The sequence below is a fragment of the Salvelinus alpinus genome, chromosome 2, assembly GCF_045679555.1.
Source record: "Salvelinus alpinus chromosome 2, SLU_Salpinus.1, whole genome shotgun sequence".
Classification (NCBI taxonomy): Eukaryota; Metazoa; Chordata; class Actinopteri; order Salmoniformes; family Salmonidae; genus Salvelinus; species Salvelinus alpinus.
Window position 1 is genome coordinate 114,339,758 of NC_092087.1, and position 23,941 is coordinate 114,363,698.

Here is a 23,941-nt window from a genome sequence, read left to right on the forward strand (position 1 = left end):
TAGAGCTGGCCGCCCGGCCAAACTGAGAAATCGGGGGAGAAGGGCCTTGGTCAGGAAGGTGAACAAGAACCCGATGTTCACTCTGACAGAGCTCCAGAGTTCTTCTGTGGAGATGGGAGAACCTTCCAGAAGGACAACCAATCAGGCCTTTATGTAGCAATGATTAAATTGTCTATATTTATTTCAATGGACAATTCTGTGAACTGTTCTGTGAAAGGTGTAGGCTAGAGATGACATGCAGGAGCTTGCAGGGATTTGTAGTCTTGCATGTCGTCTACTTTGATGCTAATTAGCATTTTAGAATCCGAGAGTAAAGAGACACAAATATATTGATACAAGTATTTGTATTTATTATGGATCTCCATTAGTTCCTGCCAAGGCAGCAGCTACTCTTCCTGGGGTTTATTATGGATCCCCATTAGTTCCTGCCAAGGCAGCAGCTACTCTTCCTGGGGTTTATAATGGATCCCCATTAGTTCCTGCCAAAGCAGCAGCTACTCTTCCTGGGGGTTATTATGGATCCCCATTAGTTCCTGTCAAGGCAGCAGCTACTCTTCCTGGGGTTTATTATGTATCCCCATTAGTTCCTGCCAAGGCAGCAGCTACTATTCCTGGGGTTTATTATGGATCCCCATTAGTTCCTGCCAAGGCAGCAGCTACTCTTCCTGGGATTTATTATGGATCCCCATTAGTTCCTGCCAAGGCAGCAGCTACTCTTCCTGGGGTGTATTATGTATCCCCATTAGTTCCTGCCAAGGCAGCAGCTACTCTTCCTGGGGTTTATTATGTATCCCCATTAGTTCCTGCCAAGGCAGCAGCTACTCTTCCTGGGGTTTATTATGGATCCCCATTAGTTCCTGCCAAGGCAGCAGCTACTCTTCCTGGGGTTTATTATGGATCCCCATTAGTTCCTGCCAAGGCAGCAGCTACTCTTCCTGGGGTTTATTATGGATCCCCATTAGTTCCTGCCAAGGCAGCAGCTACTCTTCCTGGGGTTTATTATGGATCCCCATTAGTTCCTGCCAAGGCAGCAGCTACTCTTCCTGGGGTCCAGCAAAAATAAAGGAAGTTATACCATTTTAAAAACATTACAATGTCATCTTGTTTTTACATGGCATTCTAGATTTTAGCGGTATACAGAATGTATTTCAAATTCACAAATTCTCAGTCAGAAACATAAGTCAGAACACAGCCTCTCGATTCTCTCATGTGATTTCAGGTCCTCTGACTGGGAAAATGTATTTTCACAATGAGAGCAGTGGTATGTCTTCTCCTCCTGTGTATTAGTATGTTGGAAAGGCTTCTCTCCTGTGTGTGTTCTCTCATGCGTTTTCAGACTCCTTGACCACCTAAAACTCTTTCCACAGTGGGAGCAGTGGTGTTGGATAGGCGTCTCTGGGTCTGTTTCCTCTGAGGAACTCTTCCCGCTGTCAGAGTCTGATCTCTCTCCTGCCAAAAGACAAACAGATTATTTAGTTAAACAGAGAGACCTGAATGAAGCCTGTATTAAATAAAATTGTCTTCCTATGAGGTTTATTCTAGACTAGATCCCTCAATAACCTGAGGTCAGTCTTCACAACATTGCATCATTAAAAATATACTTCGTGACGGTGAGATTTAAAAACGAATGATGTAGAGCTCCAAATCTAATCTCTCAGGGAATGTCATGATGTCATAATAAGAGCTCTATAATAATAGATAATGTCATGGTTACAGGCTGAACAGAGCTCTATAATAATAGATAATGTCATGGTTACAGGCTGAGCAGAGCTCTATAATAATAGATAATGTCATGGTTACAGGCTGAGCAGAACTCTATAATAATAGATAATGTCATGGTTACAGGCTGAGCAGAGCTCTATAATAATAGATAATGTCATGTTTACAGGCTGAGCAGAGCTCTATAATAATAGATAATGTCATGTTTATAGGCTGAGCAGAGCTCTATAATAATAGATAATGTCATGTTTATAGGCTGAGCAGAGCTCTATAATAATAGATAATGTCATGGTTACAGGCTGAGCAGAGCTCTATAATAATAGATAATGTCATGTTTACAGGCTGAGCAGAGCTCTATAATAATAGATAATGTCATGTTTATAGGCTGAGCAGAGCTCTATAATAATAGATCATGTCATGGTTACAGGCTGAGCAGAGCTCTATAATAATAGATAATGTCATGGTTACAGGCTGAGCAGAACTCTATAATAATAGATAATGTCATGTTTACAGGCTGAGCAGAGCTCTATAATAATAGATAATGTCATGTTTACAGGCTGAGCAGAGCTCTATAATAATAGATAATGTCATGTTTACAGGCTGAGCAGAGCTCTATAATAATAGATAATGTCATGTTTACAGGCTGAGCAGAGCTCTATAATAATAGATAATGTCATGTTTTAGGCTGAGCAGAGCTCTATAATAATAGATAATGTCATGGTTATAGGCTGAGCAGAGCTCTATAATAATAGATAATGTCATGGTTACAGGCTGAGCAGAGCTCTATAATAATAGATAATGTCATGGTTACAGGCTGAGCAGAACTCTATAATAATAGATAATGTCATGTTTACAGGCTGAGCAGAGCTCTATAATAATAGATAATGTCATGTTTACAGGCTGAGCAGAGCTCTATAATAATAGATAATGTCATGTTTACAGGCTGAGCAGAGCTCTATAATAATAGATAATGTCATGTTTACAGGCTGAGCAGAGCTCTATAATAATAGATAATGTCATGTTTTAGGCTGAGCTCTATTATCTATCTATAGCTTGACAACATTCAACTGTTTTCGTGATATGTATTATCTAACACTTACAATTTCTTTCCTTTTTGGTTACTAAGCAGTTCTATCAACATTTAGCAACTACATTAAACTAGCAACATTAGCAAACCCGTTAGCTATATTTCAGAGGTTAAAAGTTGGATATTAATTAACTGTGGTCTTTCACACAGTCAAATTTTATAATAAAACTCTCATAACCTAATTTAACTTACAAGAATTGCAATGAAAATCGGTGGTCAGCTAGCTAGAAGGGTGTATGTAGTCTAAGTTTATTTTATTTTTTGTTGACTATTCTAATTGAAATCATTCACGGTAAGGTAGTTATGTTGGATAAATAAAACACATAAGAAGCCGTATGTATCCTACATTAAAGGGCCAATGCAGCCGTTTTTAATCTCAACATCAAATCCTTTCTGGGTAACGATGAAGTAGCTTCCTGGTTTTGTTTTCAAAGATGTCCACTGTCTGGGTGTTCACTTCCCCCACGGGTTACTATAGCAGCACACATCACCCCCCACGGGTTACTATAGCAACACACATCCCCTGTCATTTATATCTTGTTTGTCAATTCCGAGTGACATTAAAGTTGTGAATTTGCGTGTAAATCCATTGTTAAGGTTTTGTTGGTGACCCGCTCTTTGGTGGTATACACATCTTACAGTGTAGTTATCAATTCCTACATTAAATAATAACATATTCAAGCATCAACATTCAGTAGAACGCTGCTTTAAAACCACGCATCAGTTCATCAATAGTTTGTGCTCCTGTTTTTAAGACAGTACTTACTGGTCTTAATCAGATCGCCTGTCTCCTCCTCCTGTTCTTGTTCTTCCTTCTCCTCCTTCAATGTGACAGGTATCTCTCCCTCCTTCACTCCCAAAACGGCATCCTCCTCTTCTTTTACTGTAACATCCTCCTCCTCCTCCTCTTTAACTCTGAACGTGTCTTTCTCTTCTTCTTTCAGGGTAACAGCCTCATCATCTACTTCTTGTTTTACTGTAACATCCTCTTCTTCCTTCTCCTCTTTCACAACAATGTTCAGCCACAGACCCTCTTTCTCCGTCCAGCAGACCCCCTCTTCTTGAGCAGGAGGAGAGTAGAATAGTGAACTCATGGTCGGGGATGTTAGCTAGCTAGTTAGCATTAGCGACTAGCCTAGCGCTAGGCAAATTTAAGGCATCTGCCTGACTAACAATGTAAATATGAAAATAAATGTGGCAACTAGCTATAAAACAGAAGTATGTCTAAAACACATAGGCAAATACGCACTGAAATAGTCTAAAAAGCTTGAATGTTTAGGCCATGTCGCCTAGCAAGCTACTGAAGTGACTGACTCGCTGTTGTTGATGAAAAAGCGTCCCATCCACTAGATTACACGTCACACTGGCAGCATGGCCTGAAAAAAATAAAACACATCGCCATCTGCTGACTGGAGTGGATATACCGCAGTTATTTGATTTATTTAATCTTACATTTAACAAGGAATACGCCCCACTGCTGGAATAATCAGCAGATCTTATTCAAATTGGATGTGTCAATGCTGCCCAGGAAGTGGTGATTGAGGACCTAGAAAGTGAAAATCTAACTGTTGTTTATTTTTATGTTTTATTTTCACCAGATTTCTTTGTATTTCACCTTTATTTAACCAGGTCGGCCAGTTGAGATCAAGTTCTCATTTACAACTGCGACCTGGCCAAGATAAAGCAAAGCAGTGCGACAAAAAACAACAACACAGAGTTACACATGGAATACATTTACATTTACATTTAAGTCATTTAGCAGACGCTCTTATCCAGAGCGACTTACAAATTGGTGCATTCACCTTATGATATCCAGTGGAACAACCACTTTACAATAGTGCATCTAACTCTTTTAAGGGGGGGGGGGGGGGGTTAGAAGGATTACTTTATCCTATCCTAGGTATTCCTTAAAGAGGTGGGGTTTCAGGTGTCTCCTGGAAGGTGGTGATTGACTCCGCTGACCTGGCGTCGTGAGGGAGTTTGTTCCACCATTGGGGTGCCAGAGCAGCGAACAGTTTTGACTGGGCTGAGCGGGAACTGTACTTCCTCAGAGGTAGGGAGGCGAGCAGGCCAGAGGTAGATGAACGCAGTGCCCTTGTTTGGGTGTAGGGCCTGATCAGAGCCTGAAGGTACGGAGGTGCCGTTCCCCTCACAGCTCCGTAGGCAAGCACCATGGTCTTGTAGCGGATGCGAGCTTCAACTGGAAGCCAGTGGAGAGATGAATAAACAAACATACAGTCAATAACACAATAGAAAAATCTGCATACAGTGTGTGCAAATGGAGTAAGGAGGTAAAGCAATAAATAGGCCATTAGTGGCGAAGTAATTACAATTTAGCACCGGAGTGATAGATGTGCAGATGAGGATGTGCAAGTAGAAATACTGGTGTGCAAAAGAGCAGATAAACAAAAACAAATATAGGGATGAGGCAGTTGGTTGGATGGGCTATTTACAGATGGGCTGTGTACAGCTGCAGCGATCGGTAAGCTGCTCTGACAGCTGATGGTTAAAGTTGGTGAGGTGAGTTGGCTTCTCTCCAGCTTCAGAGACTTTTGCAATTCATTCCAGTCATTGGCAGACCTGGAAGGAAAGGCTGCCAAAGGAGGTGTTGGCTTTGTGGATGGCCAGTGAAATATACCTGCTGGAGCGCGTGCTAAGGGTGGGTGTTGCTATGGTGACCAGTGAGATATGCCTGCTGGAGCGCGTGCTAAGGGTGGGTGTTGCTATGGTGACCAGTGAAATATGCCTGCTGGAGCGCGTGCTAAGGGTGGGTGTTGCTATGGTGACCAGTGAAATATACCTGCTGGAGCGCGTGCTAAGGGTGGGTGTTGCTATGGTGACCAGTGAAATATGCCTGCTGGAGCGCGTGCTAAGGGTGGGTGTTGCTATGGTGACCAGTGAAATATACCTGCTGGAGCGCGTGCTAAGGGTGGGTGTTGCTATGGTGACCAGTGAAATATGCCTGCTGGAGCGCGTGCTAAGGGTGGGTGTTGCTATGGTGACCAGTGAAATATACCTGCTGGAGCGCGTGCTAAGGGTGGGTGTTGCTATGGTGACCAGTGAAATATACCTGCTGGAGCGCGTGCTAAGGGTGGGTGTTGCTATGGTGACCAGTGAAATATACCTGCTGGAGCGCGTGCTAAGGGTGGGTGTTGCTATGGTGACCAGTGAAATATACCTGCTGGAGCGCGTGCTAAGGGTGGGTGTTGCTATGGTGACCAGTGAAATATGCCTGCTGGAGCGCGTGCTAAGGGTGGGTGTTGCTATGGTGACCAGTGAAATATGCCTGCTGGAGCGCGTGCTAAGGGTGGGTGTTGCTATGGTGACCAGTGAAATATACCTGCTGGAGCGCGTGCTAAGGGTGGGTGTTGCTATGTAGACCAGTGAAATATGCCTGCTGGAGCGCGTGCTAAGGGTGGGTAGTATATGGGGTTTTGGTGACAAAACGGATAGCACTGTGATAGACTGCATCCAATTTGCTGAGTAGAGTGTTGGAGGCTATTTTGTAAATGACATCGCCAAAGTCAAGGATCGGTAGGATGGTCAGTTTTACGAGGGTATGTTTAGCAGCATGAGTTAAAGGAGGCTTTGTTTTGCGAAATAGGAAGTTGATTCTAGATTTAATTTTGGATTGGAGATGCTTAATGTGAGTCTGGAAGGAGAGTTTACAGTCTAGCCAGACACTTAGGTATTTGTAGTTGTCCACATATTCTAAGTCAGAACTGCCAAGAGTAGTGATGCTAGTCGGGCGGGCGGGTGCGAACAACAATCGGTTGAAGAGCACGCATTTCGTTTTACTAGCATTTAAGAGCAGTTGGAGGCCACGGAAGGAGTGTTGTATGGTGTTGAAGCTCGTTTGGAGGTTTGTTAACACAGTGTCCAAAGAAGGGCCAGATGTATACAGAATGGTGTCATCTGCGTAGAGGTGGATCAGAGAATCCCCAGCAGCTAGAGCAACATCGTTGATATATTCAGAGAAAAGGAGTCGGCTCGAGAATTGAACACTGTGGCACCCTCATAGAGACTGCCAGAGGTCCGGACAACAGGCCCTCCGATTGACACACTGAAATCTATCTGATAAGTAGTTAGTGAACCAGGCGAGGCAGTCATTAGAGAAACCAAGGCTGTTGAGTCTGCCAATGAGAATAAGATGATTGACAGAGTCGAAAGCCTTGGCCAGGTCGATGAAGACGGCTGAACAGTACTGTCTTTTATTGATGGCGGTTATGATATCGTTTAGGACCTTGGCGTGGCTGAGGTGCACCCGTGACCAGCTCGGAAACCAGACTGCATGGTGGAGAAGGTACGGTGGGATTCGAAATGGTCGGTGATCTGTTTGTTGACTTGACTTTCGAAGACTTTAGGGCCACAACTGGGATGCCAAGAAACCCAGACTCATGCTGCACCTGCTCATGAGTGGAGGAACAGACACTCTCAGTCCTACCGAAGAGGTGGAGAGCAGCATCGCCCAAGAGGCAGAGGCACACCATATGGAGGCCGCCTCCCCATTGCACCACAGCAATTACAGAGAACCCCTCTGCACCACAACACTACAGAGAACCCCTCTGCACCACAACACTAGAGAGAACCCCTCTGCACCACAGCACTACAGAGAACCCTCTGCACCACAACACTACAGAGAACCCCTCTGCACCACAACACTACAGAGAACCCCTCTGCACCACAACACTAGAGAGAACCCCTCTGCACCACAGCACTACAGAGAACCCTCTGCACCACAACAATTACAGAGAACCCTCTGCACCACAACACTACAGAGAACCCTCTGCACCACAACACTAGAGAGAACCCCTCTGCACCACAGCACTACAGAGAACCCTCTGCACCACAACACTACAGAGAACCCTCTGCACCACAGCACTACAGAGAACCCTCTGCACCACAGCACTACAGAGAACCCTCTGCACCACAGCACTACAGAGAACCCTCTGCACCACAGCACTACAGAGAACCCCTCTGCACCAAAACACTACAGAGAACCCTCTGCACCACAACACTACAGAGAACCCTCTGCACCACAACACTACAGAGAACCCTCTGCACCACAGCACTACAGAGAACCCTCTGCACCACAGCACTACAGAGAACCCTCTGCACCACAGCACTACAGAGAACCCTCTGCACCACAGCACTACAGAGAACGCTCTGCACCACAGCACGACAGAGAACCCTCTGCACCACAACACTACAGAGAACCCCTCTGCACCACAGCACTACAGAGAACCCTCTGCACTACAGCACTACAGAGAACCCCTCTGCACCACAGCACTACAGAGAACCCTCTGCACCACAGCACTACAGAGAACCCTCTGCACTACAGCACTACAGAGAACCCTCTGCACCACAGCACTACAGAGAACCCTCTGCACCACAGCACTACAGAGAACCCTCTGCACTACAGCACTACAGAGAACCCCTCTGCACCACAGCACTACAGAGAACCCTCTGCACTACAGCACTACAGAGAACCCTCTGCACCACAGCACTACAGAGAACCCTCTGCACCACAGCACTACAGAGAACCCTCTGCACTACAGCACTATAGAGAACCCCTCTGCACCACAACACTACAGAGAACCCTCTGCACCACAGCACTACAGAGAACATAGTAGTATGATAGGTGCAGTATAATGTGTTGTTTTACAGGGTCAGCCATTGTAGTATGACAGGTGCAGTGTCATGTGTTGTGTTACAGGGTCAGCCATAGTAGTATGATAGGTGTTGTGTTACAGGGTCAGCCATAGTAGTATGATAGGTGCAGTGTAATGTGTTGTGTTACAGGGTCAGCCATAGTAGTATGATAGGTGTTGTGTTACAGGGTCAGCCATAGTAGTATGATAGGTGCAGTGTAATGTGTTGTGTTACAGGGTCAGCCATAGTAGTATGATAGGTGTTGTGTTACAGGGTCAGCCATAGTAGTATGATAGGTGTTGTTTTACAGGGTCAGACATAGTAGTATGATAGGTGCAGTGTAATGTGTTGTGTTACAGGGTCAGCCATAGTAGTATGATAGGTGTTGTGTTACAGGGTCAGCCATAGTATTATGATAGGTGTTGTTTTACAGGGTCAGCCATAGTAGTATGATAGGTGCAGTGTAATGTGTTGTTTTACAGGGTCAGCCATAGTAGTATGATAGGTGCAGTGAAATGTGTTGTGTTACAGGGTCAGCCATTGTAGTATGACAGGTGCAGTGAAATGTGTTGTGTTACAAGGTCAGACATAGTAGTATGATGGGTACAGTGTAATGTGTTGTTTTACAGGGTCAGCCATAGTAGTATGATAGGTGTTGTGTTACAGGGTCAGTCATAGTAGTATGATAGGTGTTGTGTTACAGGGTCAGCCATAGTAGTATGATAGGTGCAGTGTAATGTGTTGTGTTACAGGGTCAGCCATAGTAGTATGATAGGTGCAGTGTAATGTGTTGTGTTACAGGGTCAGCCATTGTAGTATGACAGGTGCAGTGAAATGTGTTGTGTTACAAGGTCAGACATAGTAGTATGATGGGTACAGTGTAATGTGTTGTGTTACAGGGTCAGTCATAGTAGTATGATAGGTGTTGTGTTACAGGGTCAGACATAGTAGTATGATGGGTACAGTGTAATGTGTTGTTTTACAGGGTCAGCCATAGTATTATGATAGGTGCAGTGTAATGTGTTGTGTTACAGGGTCAGCCATAGTAGTATGATAGGTGCAGTGTAATGTGTTGTGTTACAGGGTCAGCCATTGTAGTATGACAGGTGCAGTGTAATGTGTTGTGTTACAGGGTCAGACATAGTAGTATGATAGGTGCAGTGTAATGTGTTGTTTTACAGGGTCAGCCATTGTAGTATGATAGGTGTTGTTTTACAGGGTCAGTCATAGTAGTATGATAGGTGCAGTGTAATGTGTTGTGTTACAGGGTCAGCCATTGTAGTATGACAGGTGCAGTGTAATGTGTTGTGTTACAGGGTCAGCCATAGTAGTATGATAGGTGCAGTGTAATGTGTTGTGTTACAGGGTCAGTCATTGTAGTATGACAGGTGCAGTGTAATGTGTTGTGTTACAGGGTCAGCCATAGTAGTATGATAGGTGCAGTGTAATGTGTTGTGTTACAGGGTCAGCCATAGTAGTATGATAGGTGTTGTGTTACAGGGTCAGCCATAGTAGTATGATAGGTGCAGTGTAATGTGTTGTGTTGTTTTACAGGGTCAACCATAGTAGTATGATAGGTGCAGTGTAATGTGTTGTGTTACAGGGTCAGCCATAGTAGTATGATAGGTGCAGTGTAATGTGTTGTGTTACAGGGTCAGCCATAGTAGTATGATAGGTGCAGTGTAATGTGTTGTGTTACAGGGTCAGCCATAGTAGTATGATAGGTGCAGTGTAATGTGTTGTGTTACAGGGTCAGTCATTGTAGTATGACAGGTGCAGTGTAATGTGTTGTGTTACAGGGTCAGCCATAGTAGTATGATAGGTGCAGTGTAATGTGTTGTGTTACAGGGTCAGCCATAGTAGTATGATAGGTGTTGTGTTACAGGGTCAGCCATAGTAGTATGATAGGTGCAGTGTAATGTGTTGTGTTGTTTTACAGGGTCAACCATAGTAGTATGATAGGTGCAGTGTAATGTGTTGTGTTACAGGGTCAACCATAGTAGTATGATAGGTGCAGTGTAATGTGTTGTGTTACAGGGTCAGCCATAGTAGTATGATAGGTGCAGTGTAATGTGTTGTGTTACAGGGTCAGCCATAGTAGTATGATAGGTGCAGTGTAATGTGTTGTGTTACAGGGTCAGCCATAGTAGTATGATAGGTGCAGTGTAATGTGTTGTGTTACAGGGTCAGCCATAGTAGTATGATAGGTGCAGTGTAATGTGTTGTTTTACAGGGTCAGCCATTGCTCAAGGACACATCAACTGATCTTTCAGATGTTTTCCTGTTCAACTCTGGTATTCAAACCGTTATAACCGTTATAACCGTTAGGCTACTTGCCGCACATTATTTTATTATTATTTGATGAAAGACATTTTTTTTTTTAATAGATTTTTTTTGTCTGGAAATAAAATAAACATTTCTCTCAAAAGCGTGACGCACTCCAGTCGGCAGAAGGCGATGTGCGTCTTTCAGGCGACACTGCTAGTGTGACGTATAATCTAGTGGACGGGACGTTTCTTCGTCAACAACAACAACAACAGCAGCTAGTCAGCCACCTCACCACCTTTCTAGACAAAATAGTCGTTGTATAGTTGCACCTGTGTTTTAAAAATACGTATGTCTTATAGCTAGCTAGTTTCCCCATTTAATTTCATATATACGTTGTTAGGTAGCTGGCTTGATAAATTAGCCTATCACTAGGCTAACGAACGCTAGCTAGCTATCCAACATCCCCGACCATGAGTTCACTAAGCTACTCTCCTCCTGCTACAGAAGAGGACGTCTACTGGACGGAGAAAGAAGTTCTCGTGAAAGAGGAGGAGGAAGAGGAGGCTGTTACAGTAAAACAAGAAGTAGATGGTGAGGCTGTTACCGTGAACGAAGAAGAGAAAGACGTTACAGTGAAAGAAGAGGAAGACGCGTTCAGGATGAAAGAGGAGGAGGATGTTACAGTAAAAGAAGAGGATGATGCAGTTTTTGGAGTGAAAGAGGAAGAGATGACTGTCACATTGGAGGAGGAGAAGGAAGAACAAGAACAGGAGGAGGAGACAGGAGATCTGATTAAGACCAGTAAGTACTGTCTTAAAAACAGGAGCACAAACTATTGATGAACTAATGCGTGGTTTTAAAGCAGCGTTCTACTTAATGTTGATGCTTGAATATGTTATTATTTAATGTAGGAATTGATAACTACACTGTAAGATGTGTATACCACCAAAGAGCGGGTCACCAACAAAACCTTAACAATGGATTTACACGCAAAATCACATCTTTAATGTCTCACAGAATGGACTTGCTCTTATCATGACTCAAATTACATTGTATTACACTGGAGAGTGATTCCATGCCAACGTGGGCTGAAAATATTTTTCGTATCTCAGAATATATTGTTTTGGCAATTCTCTCATAGAAACCTCATTGGAGGAAGTATGTTCGGTATGTTTTTTACATTTGTAACACAAACCATGTTTGAGAAAACCATGATAAAAGTGGCCATTTTAGGACCTTTTTAGACCTATACATGTCTCCTGTCAGACCCCATGACCTCTGACCCCGACATGATACAGACAACATCTAGTCATTATACTGTCAGACCCCATGACCTCTGACCCCTACATAATACAGACAACATCTAGTCATTATACTGTCAGACCCCATGACCTCTGACCCCTACATGATACAGACAACATCTAGTCATTATACTGTCAGACCCCATGACCTCTGACCCCGACATGATACAGACAACATCTAGTCATTATACTGTCAGACCCCATGACCTCTGACCCCTACATGATACAGACAACATCTAGTCATTATACTGTCAGACCCCATGACCTCTGACCCCTACATGATACAGACATCATCTAGTCATTATACTGTCAGACCCCATGACCTCTGACCCCTACATGATACAGACAACATCTAGTCATTATACTGTCAGACCCCATGACCTCTGACCCCTACATGATACAGACAACATCTAGTCATCATACTGTCAGACCCCATGACCTCTGACCCCTACATGATACAGACAACATCTTGGAGTCATTATACTCCTTATAGTGTGCTCTAATATATAGAGTCTAGATTCTGAGATCTATTTTTATATATACATTTTTGACAATCTCAAAAGTAGCCTTTCTGATCCAGCTTATTTTTATACATATATCATTTGTAACGATATAGCATCCTCTTCAAACAATTCACATGGATTCTTGGTACTTTTTAATGATATGACCCGTTTTATAAATTGAAATGGAAAACTTGTATTTTTTGACATCTTTTACTGAGGTCTCAGTAGCCTAGCCCTGTTGTAGATATAGAGGATGTAGCGTAGCCCTGTTGTAGATATAGAGGATGTGGCCTAGCCCTGTTGTAGATATAGAGGATGTGGCCTAGCCCTGTTGTAGATATAGAGGATGTGGCCTAGCCCTGTTGTAGATATAGAGGATGTAGCCTAGCCCTGTTGTAGATATAGAGGATGTAGCCTAGCCCTGTTGTAGATATAGAGGATGTAGCCTAGCCCTGTTGTAGATATAGAGGATGTAGCCTAGCCCTGTGTGCATAGAGTATCCATAGTGTGTCCATAGATGTTTGCCCATGGAAGAAGTGGTCAGAAAATTACTTTTTGGACCTGAATGGCAAAACATTCAGGAAATGTGGGGGGCGGCAGGTAGCGGCAGGTAGCCTAGTGGTTAGAGCATTGGACTAGTAACCAAAAGATTGCAAGATCGAATCCTCGAGCTGACAAGGTGAAAATCTGTCGTTCTGCGCCTGAACAAGGCAGTTAACCCACTGTTCCCCGGGTAGGCCTTCATTAAAAATAAGAATTTGTTCTGACTTGCCTAGTTAAATAAAGGTTACATTTTTTTTTTTTAATGTTCAAAGTTGACCCGTTTTCTATTCCCCACCAGACCATGAGACATCCATGTTTTAATCACTGGAATAGACAAACGGTTGAGTTTGATATCATTGAAAAACAAAAAGGGTTGTTAAACAGTTTTATAATTTTATAGTTTTATAATCCATTTTTTTTATTTTTTATTATTACATTTTTAACCTTTTAACATCAATTATCTAAAAACATGCAAACTCCTTGTTTGCACATGTTGTAGTTTAGACCCTACTTTACATCATCTGAGGTTTTTGAGTCTTGCCTGCCATCGGTTGAATACAGGGTGGGTGTCATTTCAATTATACACATAGAATTCATAGAATGGACCCTTCAGACCAGTGGTGGAAAAAGTACCCAACTGTCATACTAGAGTAAAAGTAAAGATACCTTAATAGAAAATGACTCGAGTAAAAGTCACAGAGTAAAATACTACTCGAGTAAAAGTCATTTAAAAAAATATATATATACTTAAGTATCAAATGTAAATGTAATCCCTAAAATATAATTTTAAGTATAAAAAGTAAAAGTATTAATAATTTCACATTCCTTATATTAAGCATACCTGACCGCACAATGTTCTTGTTTTGTTATTTTACGGATAGCCAGGGGCACTCCAACACTCAGGCGTCATTTACAAACAATGTATTTGTCAGATCAGATGCAGTAAGGATGATCAGGGATGTTCTCTTGATAAGTGTGTGAATTGGACCATTTTTCTGTCCTGCTAAGCATTCAAAATGTAACGAGTACTTTTGGATGTCAAGGAAAAGTACTTAGGTAGTACTTTAAAGTATTTTTACTTAAGTACTTTGCACCTCTGCTTCAGACCACTGTAGGAGTCAGGCGCAGGAGCGCAGGGATATCTGAGAAGCGTGTTTAATCATATAGTCCACCAATACAAAAATGGCACAGACGAAAATCCAAAAAACTACGCTCTCGATATTCAGAAACTCGTGCAAACGCACGGAGGAACAAACACAGTTCCGACACTTTACATACACGTGCGTAATAGTGAAAACAACAAACATCACATATAATCGAGCGCAAATACACACAAGCTTAATCCCGCACGAACTAAGGCAGGCAACAGGTGCCCTATATACACACAGAAATAAACGCAAATGAAACCAGGTGTGAAAAGGATCACAGACAAAACAAACAGAAAAGGAAAAAGGGATTGGTGGCGGCTAGTAAACCGGCGACGCCGACCGCCGAGCGCCGCCCGAACAGGGAGAGGAGTTACCTTCGGTAGAAGTCGTGACAACATCATTGAAATTGTAATGAAATTTACATTTTAACTTCTAATTACTTCCACAAAGATGGCCGCCGGTCCGTCCAACCGTTGAATGTCAACTTGAATGGTCCTCTCTATTCTGTTTAATTTTTAGGATTTCCAACAGGTTTCTTATGGAGGGTTGACAGTATAATTTAAAACAACTGATATTCCCATTCAAGTTCAACATTCTCTGATGTGTGGACCTCCAACCATCTTTGTGGTTCAACTTGGAGGTCGGAATGTACATTTTATGACCATTTAGTACATTTTTCGACCAAAACATGACACCCATGAGAACAAGATTAGATTTGGAGCTCTACATCATTTTTTTTAATTTTTTTAATCTCACCAAGTTTACGTTTAATGGTGTAATGTTGTGAAAACTGACCTTGTGTTATTGAGGAATGTAGGGGGGGGGGATCTAGTCTAGATTAAACCTCATAGGAAGACAGTTTTATCATGTGGAGGTTTCATTCAGGCCTCTGTTTAACTAAATAATATGTTTGTCTTTGGCAGGAGAAAGACCAGACTCTCCCTCTGACAGCAGGAAGAGTCCTTCAGGGGAACCAGACCCAGAGACGCCCAAACCAGCCAAAGGACATCACTGCTCCCACTGCGGAAAGAGTTTTACTAAGTTACGAAACCTAAAAGAGCATGAGAGGACACACACAGGAGAAAAGCCTTTCCAATGTCCCCAGTGTGGAAACAGTTTTAGTCAGTTAGGGAGCCTGAAAATACATAAGAGAATACACTCTGGAGAGAAGCCTTACCGCTGCTCCCACTGTGGAATTACTTTTACCTGGTTAGGAAGCCTGAAGTCACATGAGAGAATACACACAGGAGAAAAGTCCTACCACTGTTCTCACTGTGGAAAGAGTTTTAGGTGGTTAGAAGGCCTGACAAAGCATGAGAGGACACACACAGGAGAAAAGCCCTACCAATGCTCCCACTGTGGAAAGAGTTTTACTCAGTTGGGGAACCTGAAATCACATCAGAGGATACATACACAGGAGAAGACATACCACTGCTCTCATTGTGGAAAGACATTTTCCCAGTCAGAGGACCTGAAATCACATGAGAGAATAGAGAGGCTGTGTTCTGACTTATATTTTTGACTGAGAATTTGTGTTTTTGTTCATGCCAAATGAAATCGTATTGTTTATATGAAATCATAAAAAAAAAAAAATTACTTTTGCTTTTGTTTTTTATCTGGAGACCTGATCATGTCTAAAATCAGATCAAATATTTTAAAATATGTATATATTTTTTTCTTATGAGCCTCGATTGATTGGATGCAAAATGTCAACCCTGTGATGTTGTTCATTATATTATTTGCAAAATGTAAATTATTATATAAGTAAGTAGCCTGCTAGAACAGCTCATAGAAACAGGAGCCTTGTCTTGTATGATCCAGAACGTCTGTCTGACATTGTGAGAGTAATAAGGAAAATATTTTTAGTTTTCATTGTATTTCCATATCTTGACAGGCTATATATAATTTGACCGCATCAATGCATTTCTAACGATTACAATCTGTATAAAGTCCAGTAATTTGTTACATTAGAGGCACGTGTGAAAGGTAATCCATTGTGTAAATACTGTTAAAAGACTAAGAGATAATACATTTTGAAATGGAAGGAGAGATGTCTGATCTGCTCTGTTGGAACATTTTGCCACACTGCCATATACGACATCACACAACAGGTTGAAGTCAAAGAGGGGTTTCTTTGACTTATGAGATATGTGAGCAGAAGAAATATGAGCAGAAGATGCTGCTGAATGTGTGGCCACGACTCACGACTCATTCAGTTCTGCAGAACAGCAGTGTGTTGCCTATACCCTTACAGGAGGAAGCTGTTGAGGGTGGATGGCTTTTTGGGGAGTGTTGTCTACTCATTCAACGTATATTTACCTTCTTGCTAAAGCAACTTGAGTTATAATAGTCCTCTCTCTGTGTTCTTACTGGTTAATCTCTCTGTGTTCTTACTGGTTAATCTCTCTGTGTTCTTATTGGTTAATCTCTCTGTGTTCTTATTGGTTAAGCCACAACGGAGACAAATTAAAGCTGTACTCAAGTTGTACTCAAACTTTGACACGAGCACCTCTATTTCAGTCTCTGAAAAGTTTTATTTTTTCATCGCTTTTTTTGTTGTTGATTGTGTCATATTTCATGGTATGGTGTTGTATATTTCCCCCGTGGGCTTTATCAAAGGGATGATTTTGACCATATATGGTTAATTAGGGGCATTTCGAAATGCAAATAGCCAAGGTGGTGCAGTAGCACTGAAGCTCAGAACAATTTGTATTTTATTAATGGTTATCTCCTACCAGTGTGCTGTGACACTCGTAGGGTTGTTTGACAAATCACACCTTTTCTATGCCTACAAACATTCTAAATTCCATTCGAAAGTAGTATTTGGAATATATATATATATAATATATATAATAGTTTCTACACAATATTGATACATGAGGCTCCAGCACTCTTCGCTGGCCACTCCAGAACAGAACACTCCAGATTTGATTTGAGTTTAGGGTTGTTGTCCTGCTGGAAGACCTACAACCTTCAACAGAGACGTCAATTCAATGTCTAGCAACTGGAACGAGCTGCAGAAAACAGTAAAACTGGACAGTTTTATATCTTCATTCAAAGACTCAATCATGGACACTCTTACTGACAGTTGAGGCTGCTTCGTGTGATGTATTGCTGTCTCTACCTTTGTGCTGTTGTCTGTGCCCAATAATGTTTGTACCATGTTTTGTGCTGCTACCATGTTGTGCTTCTGCCATGTTGTCATGTGTTGCTGCCTTGCTATGTTGTTGTCTTAGGTCTCTTTATGTAGTGTGGTGTCTCTCTTGTCGTGATGTGTGTTTTATCCTATATTTTTATTCATTTTTAATCCTAGTCCCCGTCCCCGCAGGAGGGCTTTTGCCTTCTGGTGGGCCTTCATTGTAAATAAGAATGTGTTCTTAACTGACTTGCCTAGTTAAATAAAGGTTAAAAAACACACTCTATTATGCATGGGAATAATGCTGGTGTTTTTAATGTCCAACATGATGGTGTTTTTAATGTCCAACATGCTGGTGTTTTATATCCAACATGATGGTGTTTTATATCCAACATAATGGTGTTTTTAATGTGCAGCACAACATGACAACAACATGGTAGCAGCACAACATGACAACAACATGACAGCAGCACAACATGACAACAACATGGTAGCAGCACAACATGACAACAACATGGTAGCAGAACAACATGACAACAACATGACAGCAGCACAACATGACAACAACATGGTAGCAGCACAACATGACAACAACATGACAGCAGCACAACATGACAACAACATGGTAGCAGCACAACATGACAACATGGTAGCAGCACAACATGACAACAACATGACAACAACATGGTAGCAGCACAACATGACAGCAGCACAACATGACAACAACATGGTAGCAGCACAACATGACAACAACATGGTAGAGGCACAACATGACAACAACATGACAACAACATGGTAGCAGCACAACATGACAACAACATGGTAGCAGAACAACATGACAACAACATGACAACAACATGGTAGCAGAACAACATGACAACAACATGACAACAACATGGTAGCAGCACAACATGACAACAACATGGTAGCAGCACAACATGACAACAACATGGTAGCAGCACAACATGACAACAACATGGTAGCAGCACAACATGACAACAACATGACAACAACATGGTAGCAGCACAACATGACAACAACATGGTAGCAGAACAACATGACAACAACATGACAACAACATGGTAGCAGCACAACATGACAACAACATGGTAGCAGCACAACATGACAACAACATGGTAGAAGCACAAAGCATTGTACAAACATTATTGGCCACAGACAACAGCACAAAGAGGAAGAAGGTAGAGACAACAATACATCAGGCAAAGCAGCCACAACTGACAACTGACATTATATTGTCAGGATTGGAGTTAAATCCTTAACTAGGTATTAATTTATTAAAATGTTATTAATTAAGCAGACTCATATCAAACCAACAACCCTGGCGTTGCGTGCGCCATGCTTTACCAACTGTGCGACACGGAACTATTCTACCATTATATATTCATAATGTACATATTCACATGTAGCTACAGGTCTGCATAGACGAAAGTATTGGCTGTAAGAAGTCAGACAAAACATATTTGCTCATCTTTAAATTAATAAACAATGTAGTGAATATTTTTCTAAACTGCGTTACTCATTCCAGTCAGCTGACGGCGATATGCGTCTTCAGATGGTGACGTCATATCTAGTGGACTACACGACACCGGAAGCTGTTTCAACAACACGGATGCTGACTCATTCAACCACCTCCGTAGCCTGGTATCCAACATACAACCGAAAACATTGAAGCTCTTTGGACCATTATTGATCTCGGTGTTTTTAACACAATCCTCTTTACATATCTACTATTTAACTTAAGCGTAACTTGTTTGCTCAATTTACACATTTGTTGATTATACTGAACCTAAGCTAATCGTCAATGCTAGCTAGCCCACCATGAGCTCTCCAAGCTACTCTCCTCCTGCTAAAGAAGAGGTCTGCTGGACGGAGAAAGAGGGTCTGTGGCTGAACGTTGTCGTGAAAGAAGAGGGGGAAGAGGAGGATGTTTCCGTAAAAGGAGAGGAAGAAGCTTTCAGAATGAAAGAGGAGGAAGAGGAGGCTATCAGTATCACGTTTAAAGAAGAGGAAGAACCTTTTGGAGTGGAAGAGGAGGCTATCTCAATAAAAGAGGAGGAGGAAGACGTTTGGAGAGATGAAGAGGGAGAGGAAGAGGAGACTGAAGATCTGATTAACACCAGTGAGTACTGTCTTAAAAACACAGCCAGAAACTCTGCAGTTGTTGAACTAATGTGTGGTTTTAAAGCCAAAGGGGCATTGCACTGAAATGTGCTCCTCACCAGAACCCCAAATATAAGCTCGTAAAGCTCCGTTGTGTGTAAACAATGCAAATGTAAACAAACACTGTATTTGACTCAAAACGTATTTAAAACGATCATTTTGATCTCATGGTCGGTCCATGCATCCACAGCTCTGTCTATGAATTAGAGTTGTTCCATTCCTTCAAACCCTCCGCTACTCTCCCCTATCTGTTCATTAGGACAGTTGAGACTGAATTAGTTGTTCCATTCCTTCAAGCCCTCAGCTACTCTCCCCTATCTGTTCATTAGGACAGTGGAGACTGAATTAGAGTTGTTCCATTCCTTCAAGCCCTCCCCTACTCTCCCCTATCTGTTCATTAGGACAGTGGAGACTGAATTAGAGTTGTTCCATTCCTTCAAGCCCTCCCCTACTCTCCCCTATCTGTTCATTAGGACAGTGGAGACTGAATTAGAGTTGTTCCATTCCTTCAAGCTACTCTCCCCTATCTGTTCATTAGGACAGTGGAGACTGAATTAGTTGTTCCATTCCTTCAAGCCCTCCCCTACTCTCCCCTATCTGTTCATTAGGACAGTGGAGACTGAATTAGTTGTTCCATTCCTTCATGCCCTCAGCTACTCTCCCCTATCTGTTCATTAGGACAGTGGAGACTGAATTAGAGTTGTTCCATTCCTTCAAGCTACTCTCCCCTATCTGTTCATGAGGACAGTGGAGATATACAACGTTTAAGTACCAAATCAAGTGTTATTGGTCACATACACATGGTTAGCAGACGTTAATGAAATGACATTTTATTTCTTCAGCCTCATGAGGTTGAAGAGACGCTGTTGCACCTTCTTCACTACACTGTCTGACCATTTCAGTTAGTCTGTGATGTGTACGCCGAGGAACTGAAAAGTTTCCGCCTTCTCCTCTACCCTCGGCTACACTCCCCTATCTGTTTATTAGGACACTGAAGCGTTTAATGACCAATAACAGGGGAGGTTCACATTTTTTAGAGGTATGAGGGGTATGGCTCTACCTTTCTCACTCATTATTATTTATGATCCATTCATGATTATCCCTAATCGTGTTAGCATCCACATTAATATACAAGTGTTCAGAAACATATTCTATTCTTGTGTGACTCGTATGACACGATACATTATTTACCGTTCATTTCTGTTGGGTACAACATCATCTGAAACGCAAAAACTGCAAATGCATCCAACATGTTTGTAGAGTCACAAGCTTGATATAGTTATTATGTTATAGGAATGTGAGACCAAATACTAAACTTATGACTACTTCAATACACATATAAGTGAATTTTGGCCAAATACTTATTACGCATTCAAATGTGAGAGACTAGATACATGAAGTCATTTTATTTCTAAATGGTAGAACAGATACCCTGAAAATACCCTCAAATAAAAGGTGACGTTCTGTGCTGTCTCATATGAAACATTTGATCTCATATCTAAAATTCTGGAGTATAGAGTCACTCTTCCCTGTCTGAATAAATACGTAGGGGAGTATATATCGTTTATTTAAGCAATTAGGCCCGTATACCACAGGTATGTCAAAACATTTATTTTTACTGCTCTAATTACCTTGGTAACCTGTTTATAATAGCAATAAGGCACCTCAGGGGTTAGGCCAATATACCACGGCTAAGGGCTGTACTTAGGTACAGTCCAACTCCCATATTACCTGGCCTCTTTACTAACCTGTAGGAGTTACCCTACCCAATCACAGGGATGGAACACTGGAAATTCCAACTGCTGCTACAGACGTAGGAAAAACAGCTGAGGCATTCCATGTCATTTCAGCAACTTGAAATGTAATTTGATCTCTGAGGAAATGAAGCGATTTGATTGGCCCTTTTGATTTATATGATTCAAATAATATTCTATATATATAGTGTTCAACATCCAATTAGGACCAAACTTCTTCCTACCTTTTGAGTAGACATTAGGAATCCAACAACCAGTATATATTTTTTCATAGACAGCTACTATCTATCTACTTAAATTTGGAATAAAAAGGTCCCACGGTTGCGTCAAGTGTTTTTTGGAGAGACAGAAAGGAGAGGGGGACCCTTGTCCTCCATTACTACTGTACTGCTAATATTCACAAGATAACCTTTTGGGTTTTTACATTAAAAAATAAATATATATTTCAGACAATGACGGCCTAGGAACATTCATAGAGGAGGAAGGACCGGTGTGTTCCTTTATGGAAAAGAACTCATGTCAAACACCATCCCTGGTCTCCTTAGTCTGTGCTCCACTACCATCCCTGGTCTCCTTAGTCTGTGCTCCACTACCATCCCTGGTCTCCTTAGTCTGTGCTCCACTACCATCCCTGGTCTCCTTAGTCTGTGCTCCACTACCATCCCTGGTCTCCTTAGTCTGTGCTCCACTACCATCCCTGGTCTCCTTAGTCTATGCTCCACTACCATCCCTGGTCTCCTTAGTCTGTGGCCCTACCATCCCTGGTCTCCTTAGTCTGTGTGTTTTATTCTAAAATGTATCACAATACCCCATTATGCCAAAGCAAAAACAGGTTTAGATTTTTTGCAAATATATTGAAACTATTCCCCAGGATAACTAGTCTCAGAGTAATGTAAGATCCCAGGATAACTAGTCTCAGAGTAATGTAAGATCCCAGGATAACTAGTCTCAGAGTAATGTAAGATCCCAGGATAACTAGTCTCAGAGTAATGTAAGATGCTTGGAAAAAGAAGCTGAAAAGAATAACAGAACGGCACCATTAGAACTAAAATGTGTATCCTGGATGTCAGACCCCCAACTCTCCAAACTGAAATAAATAATCAAATGTGTATCCTGGATGTCAGACCCCCAACCCTCCAAACTGAATAAATAATACAATGTGTCTCCTTGATGTCAGACCCCCAGCCCTCCAAACTGTAAATAAATAATCAAATGTGTCTCCTTGGCAACATTAGAACCTCGGTACGTTTACTGTGTACTGGGTCGAGACAAAGGAATGATGTAAACAAATAATCCAAAATATTTTTGTCAATGAGACAGTATATTAACAAAGGAATGACCGAACCCCCTTTGGTGACTGAATGCTTGTAAGAAACTAGATGATCAAAACATTAGATCACATCAAATAAGCCTGAGTGGTTTCACCTCCTCCCAGACTATACTGGATACTACAGTTATAACTATACATAGTTATACAGGATACTACAGTTATACAGGATACTACAGTTATAACTATACATAGTTATACAGGATACTACAGTTATACAGGATACTACAGTTATAACTATACACAGTTATACAGGATACTACAGTTATACAGGATACTACAGTTATAACTATACATAGTTATACAGGATACTACAGTTATACAGGATACTACAGCTATACAGGATACTACAGTTATACAGGATACTACAGTTATACAGGATACTACAGTTATACAGGATACTACAGTTATACAGGATACTACAGTTATAACTATACATAGTTATACAGGATACTACAGTTATACAGGATACTACAGTTATACAGGATACTACAGTTATACAGAATACTACAGTTATACAGGATACTACAGTTATAACTATACATAGTTATACAGGATACTACAGTTATACAGGATACTACAGCTATACAGGATACTACAGTTATAACTATACATAGTTATACAGGATACTACAGTTATACAGGATACTACAGTTATAGAGGATACTACAGTTATAGAGGATACTACAGTTATAGAGGATACTACAGTTATACAGGATACTACCGTTATACAGGATACTACAGTTATACAGGATACTACAGTTATACAGGATACTACAGTTATAACTATACATGGTTATACAGGATACTACAGTTATACAGGATACTACAGTTATAACTATACACAGTTATACAGGATACTACAGTTATACAGGATACTACAGTTATAACTATACACAGTTATACAGGATACTACAGTTATACTGGATACTACAGTTATACTGGATACTACAGCTATACAGGATACTACAGTTATACAGGATACTACAGTTTTAACTATACATAGTTATACAGGATACTACAGTTATACAGGATACTACAGTTATACAGGATACTACAGTTATACAGGATACTACCGTTATACAGGATACTACAGTTATACAGGATACTACAGTTATAACTATACATGGTTATACAGGATACTACAGTTATACAGGATACTACAGTTATAACTATACACAGTTATACAGGATACTACAGTTATACAGGATACTACAGTTATAACTATACACAGTTATACAGGATACTACAGTTATACTGGATACTACAGTTATATACTACAGCTATACAGGATACTACAGTTATACAGGATACTACAGTTTT

General features: G+C 41.4%; 3 protein-coding genes across 6 annotated transcripts in view; 2 read left to right on the plus strand and 1 right to left on the minus strand.

Annotated features, from left to right (window-relative positions):
• Window positions 1-4,280, minus strand: part of LOC139549976 (parathymosin-like) — a 253,145-nt gene extending 248,865 nt beyond the window's left edge. The window contains exons 1-2 of one of the 3 annotated variants that reach the window (XM_071360599.1): window positions 3,573-4,217; window positions 913-1,449 (exon numbers count right to left, since the gene is read on the minus strand). In XM_071360599.1, coding sequence (XP_071216700.1) covers window positions 1,169-1,449; window positions 3,573-3,900 — 609 coding nt within the window. In that variant the 5' untranslated portion in view covers window positions 3,901-4,217 and the 3' untranslated portion in view covers window positions 913-1,168. Of the gene's footprint in view, window positions 1-912; window positions 1,450-2,708; window positions 3,279-3,572 lie in introns of those variants that run through there. The other 2 variants (XR_011669959.1, XM_071360600.1) reach the window with 2 other exon arrangements.
• A 6,630-nt stretch (window positions 4,281-10,910) lies between these two features.
• LOC139549596 (zinc finger protein 239-like) lies at window positions 10,911-17,636 on the plus strand. Its single transcript, XM_071360249.1, has 2 exons — window positions 10,911-11,527; window positions 15,145-17,636. Exons 1-2 carry the CDS (start codon window positions 11,197-11,199, stop codon window positions 15,741-15,743), a joined length of 930 nt encoding a protein of 309 aa, XP_071216350.1. The 5' UTR covers window positions 10,911-11,196; the 3' UTR covers window positions 15,744-17,636.
• A 1,309-nt stretch (window positions 17,637-18,945) lies between these two features.
• LOC139548457 (zinc finger protein ZFP2-like) overlaps window positions 18,946-23,941 on the plus strand; it is a 75,391-nt gene continuing 70,395 nt past the window's right edge. The window contains exon 1 of one of the 2 annotated variants that reach the window (XM_071358167.1): window positions 18,946-19,497. In XM_071358167.1, the coding sequence (XP_071214268.1) occupies window positions 19,197-19,497 (301 nt within the window). In that variant the 5' untranslated portion in view covers window positions 18,946-19,196. The remainder of the gene's footprint in view (window positions 19,498-23,941) is intronic. The other variant, XM_071358177.1, reaches the window with a different exon arrangement.

Coding starts and splice junctions, on each gene's coding strand:
- LOC139549596 (XM_071360249.1), top strand. CDS start 11,197: ATGAGTTCACTAAGCTACTCTCCTCCTGCTACAGAAGAGGACGTCTAC. Junction 11,528..15,144: donor AGGAGATCTGATTAAGACCA/GTAAGTACTGTC, acceptor TGTCTTTGGCAG/GAGAAAGACCAGACTCTCCC.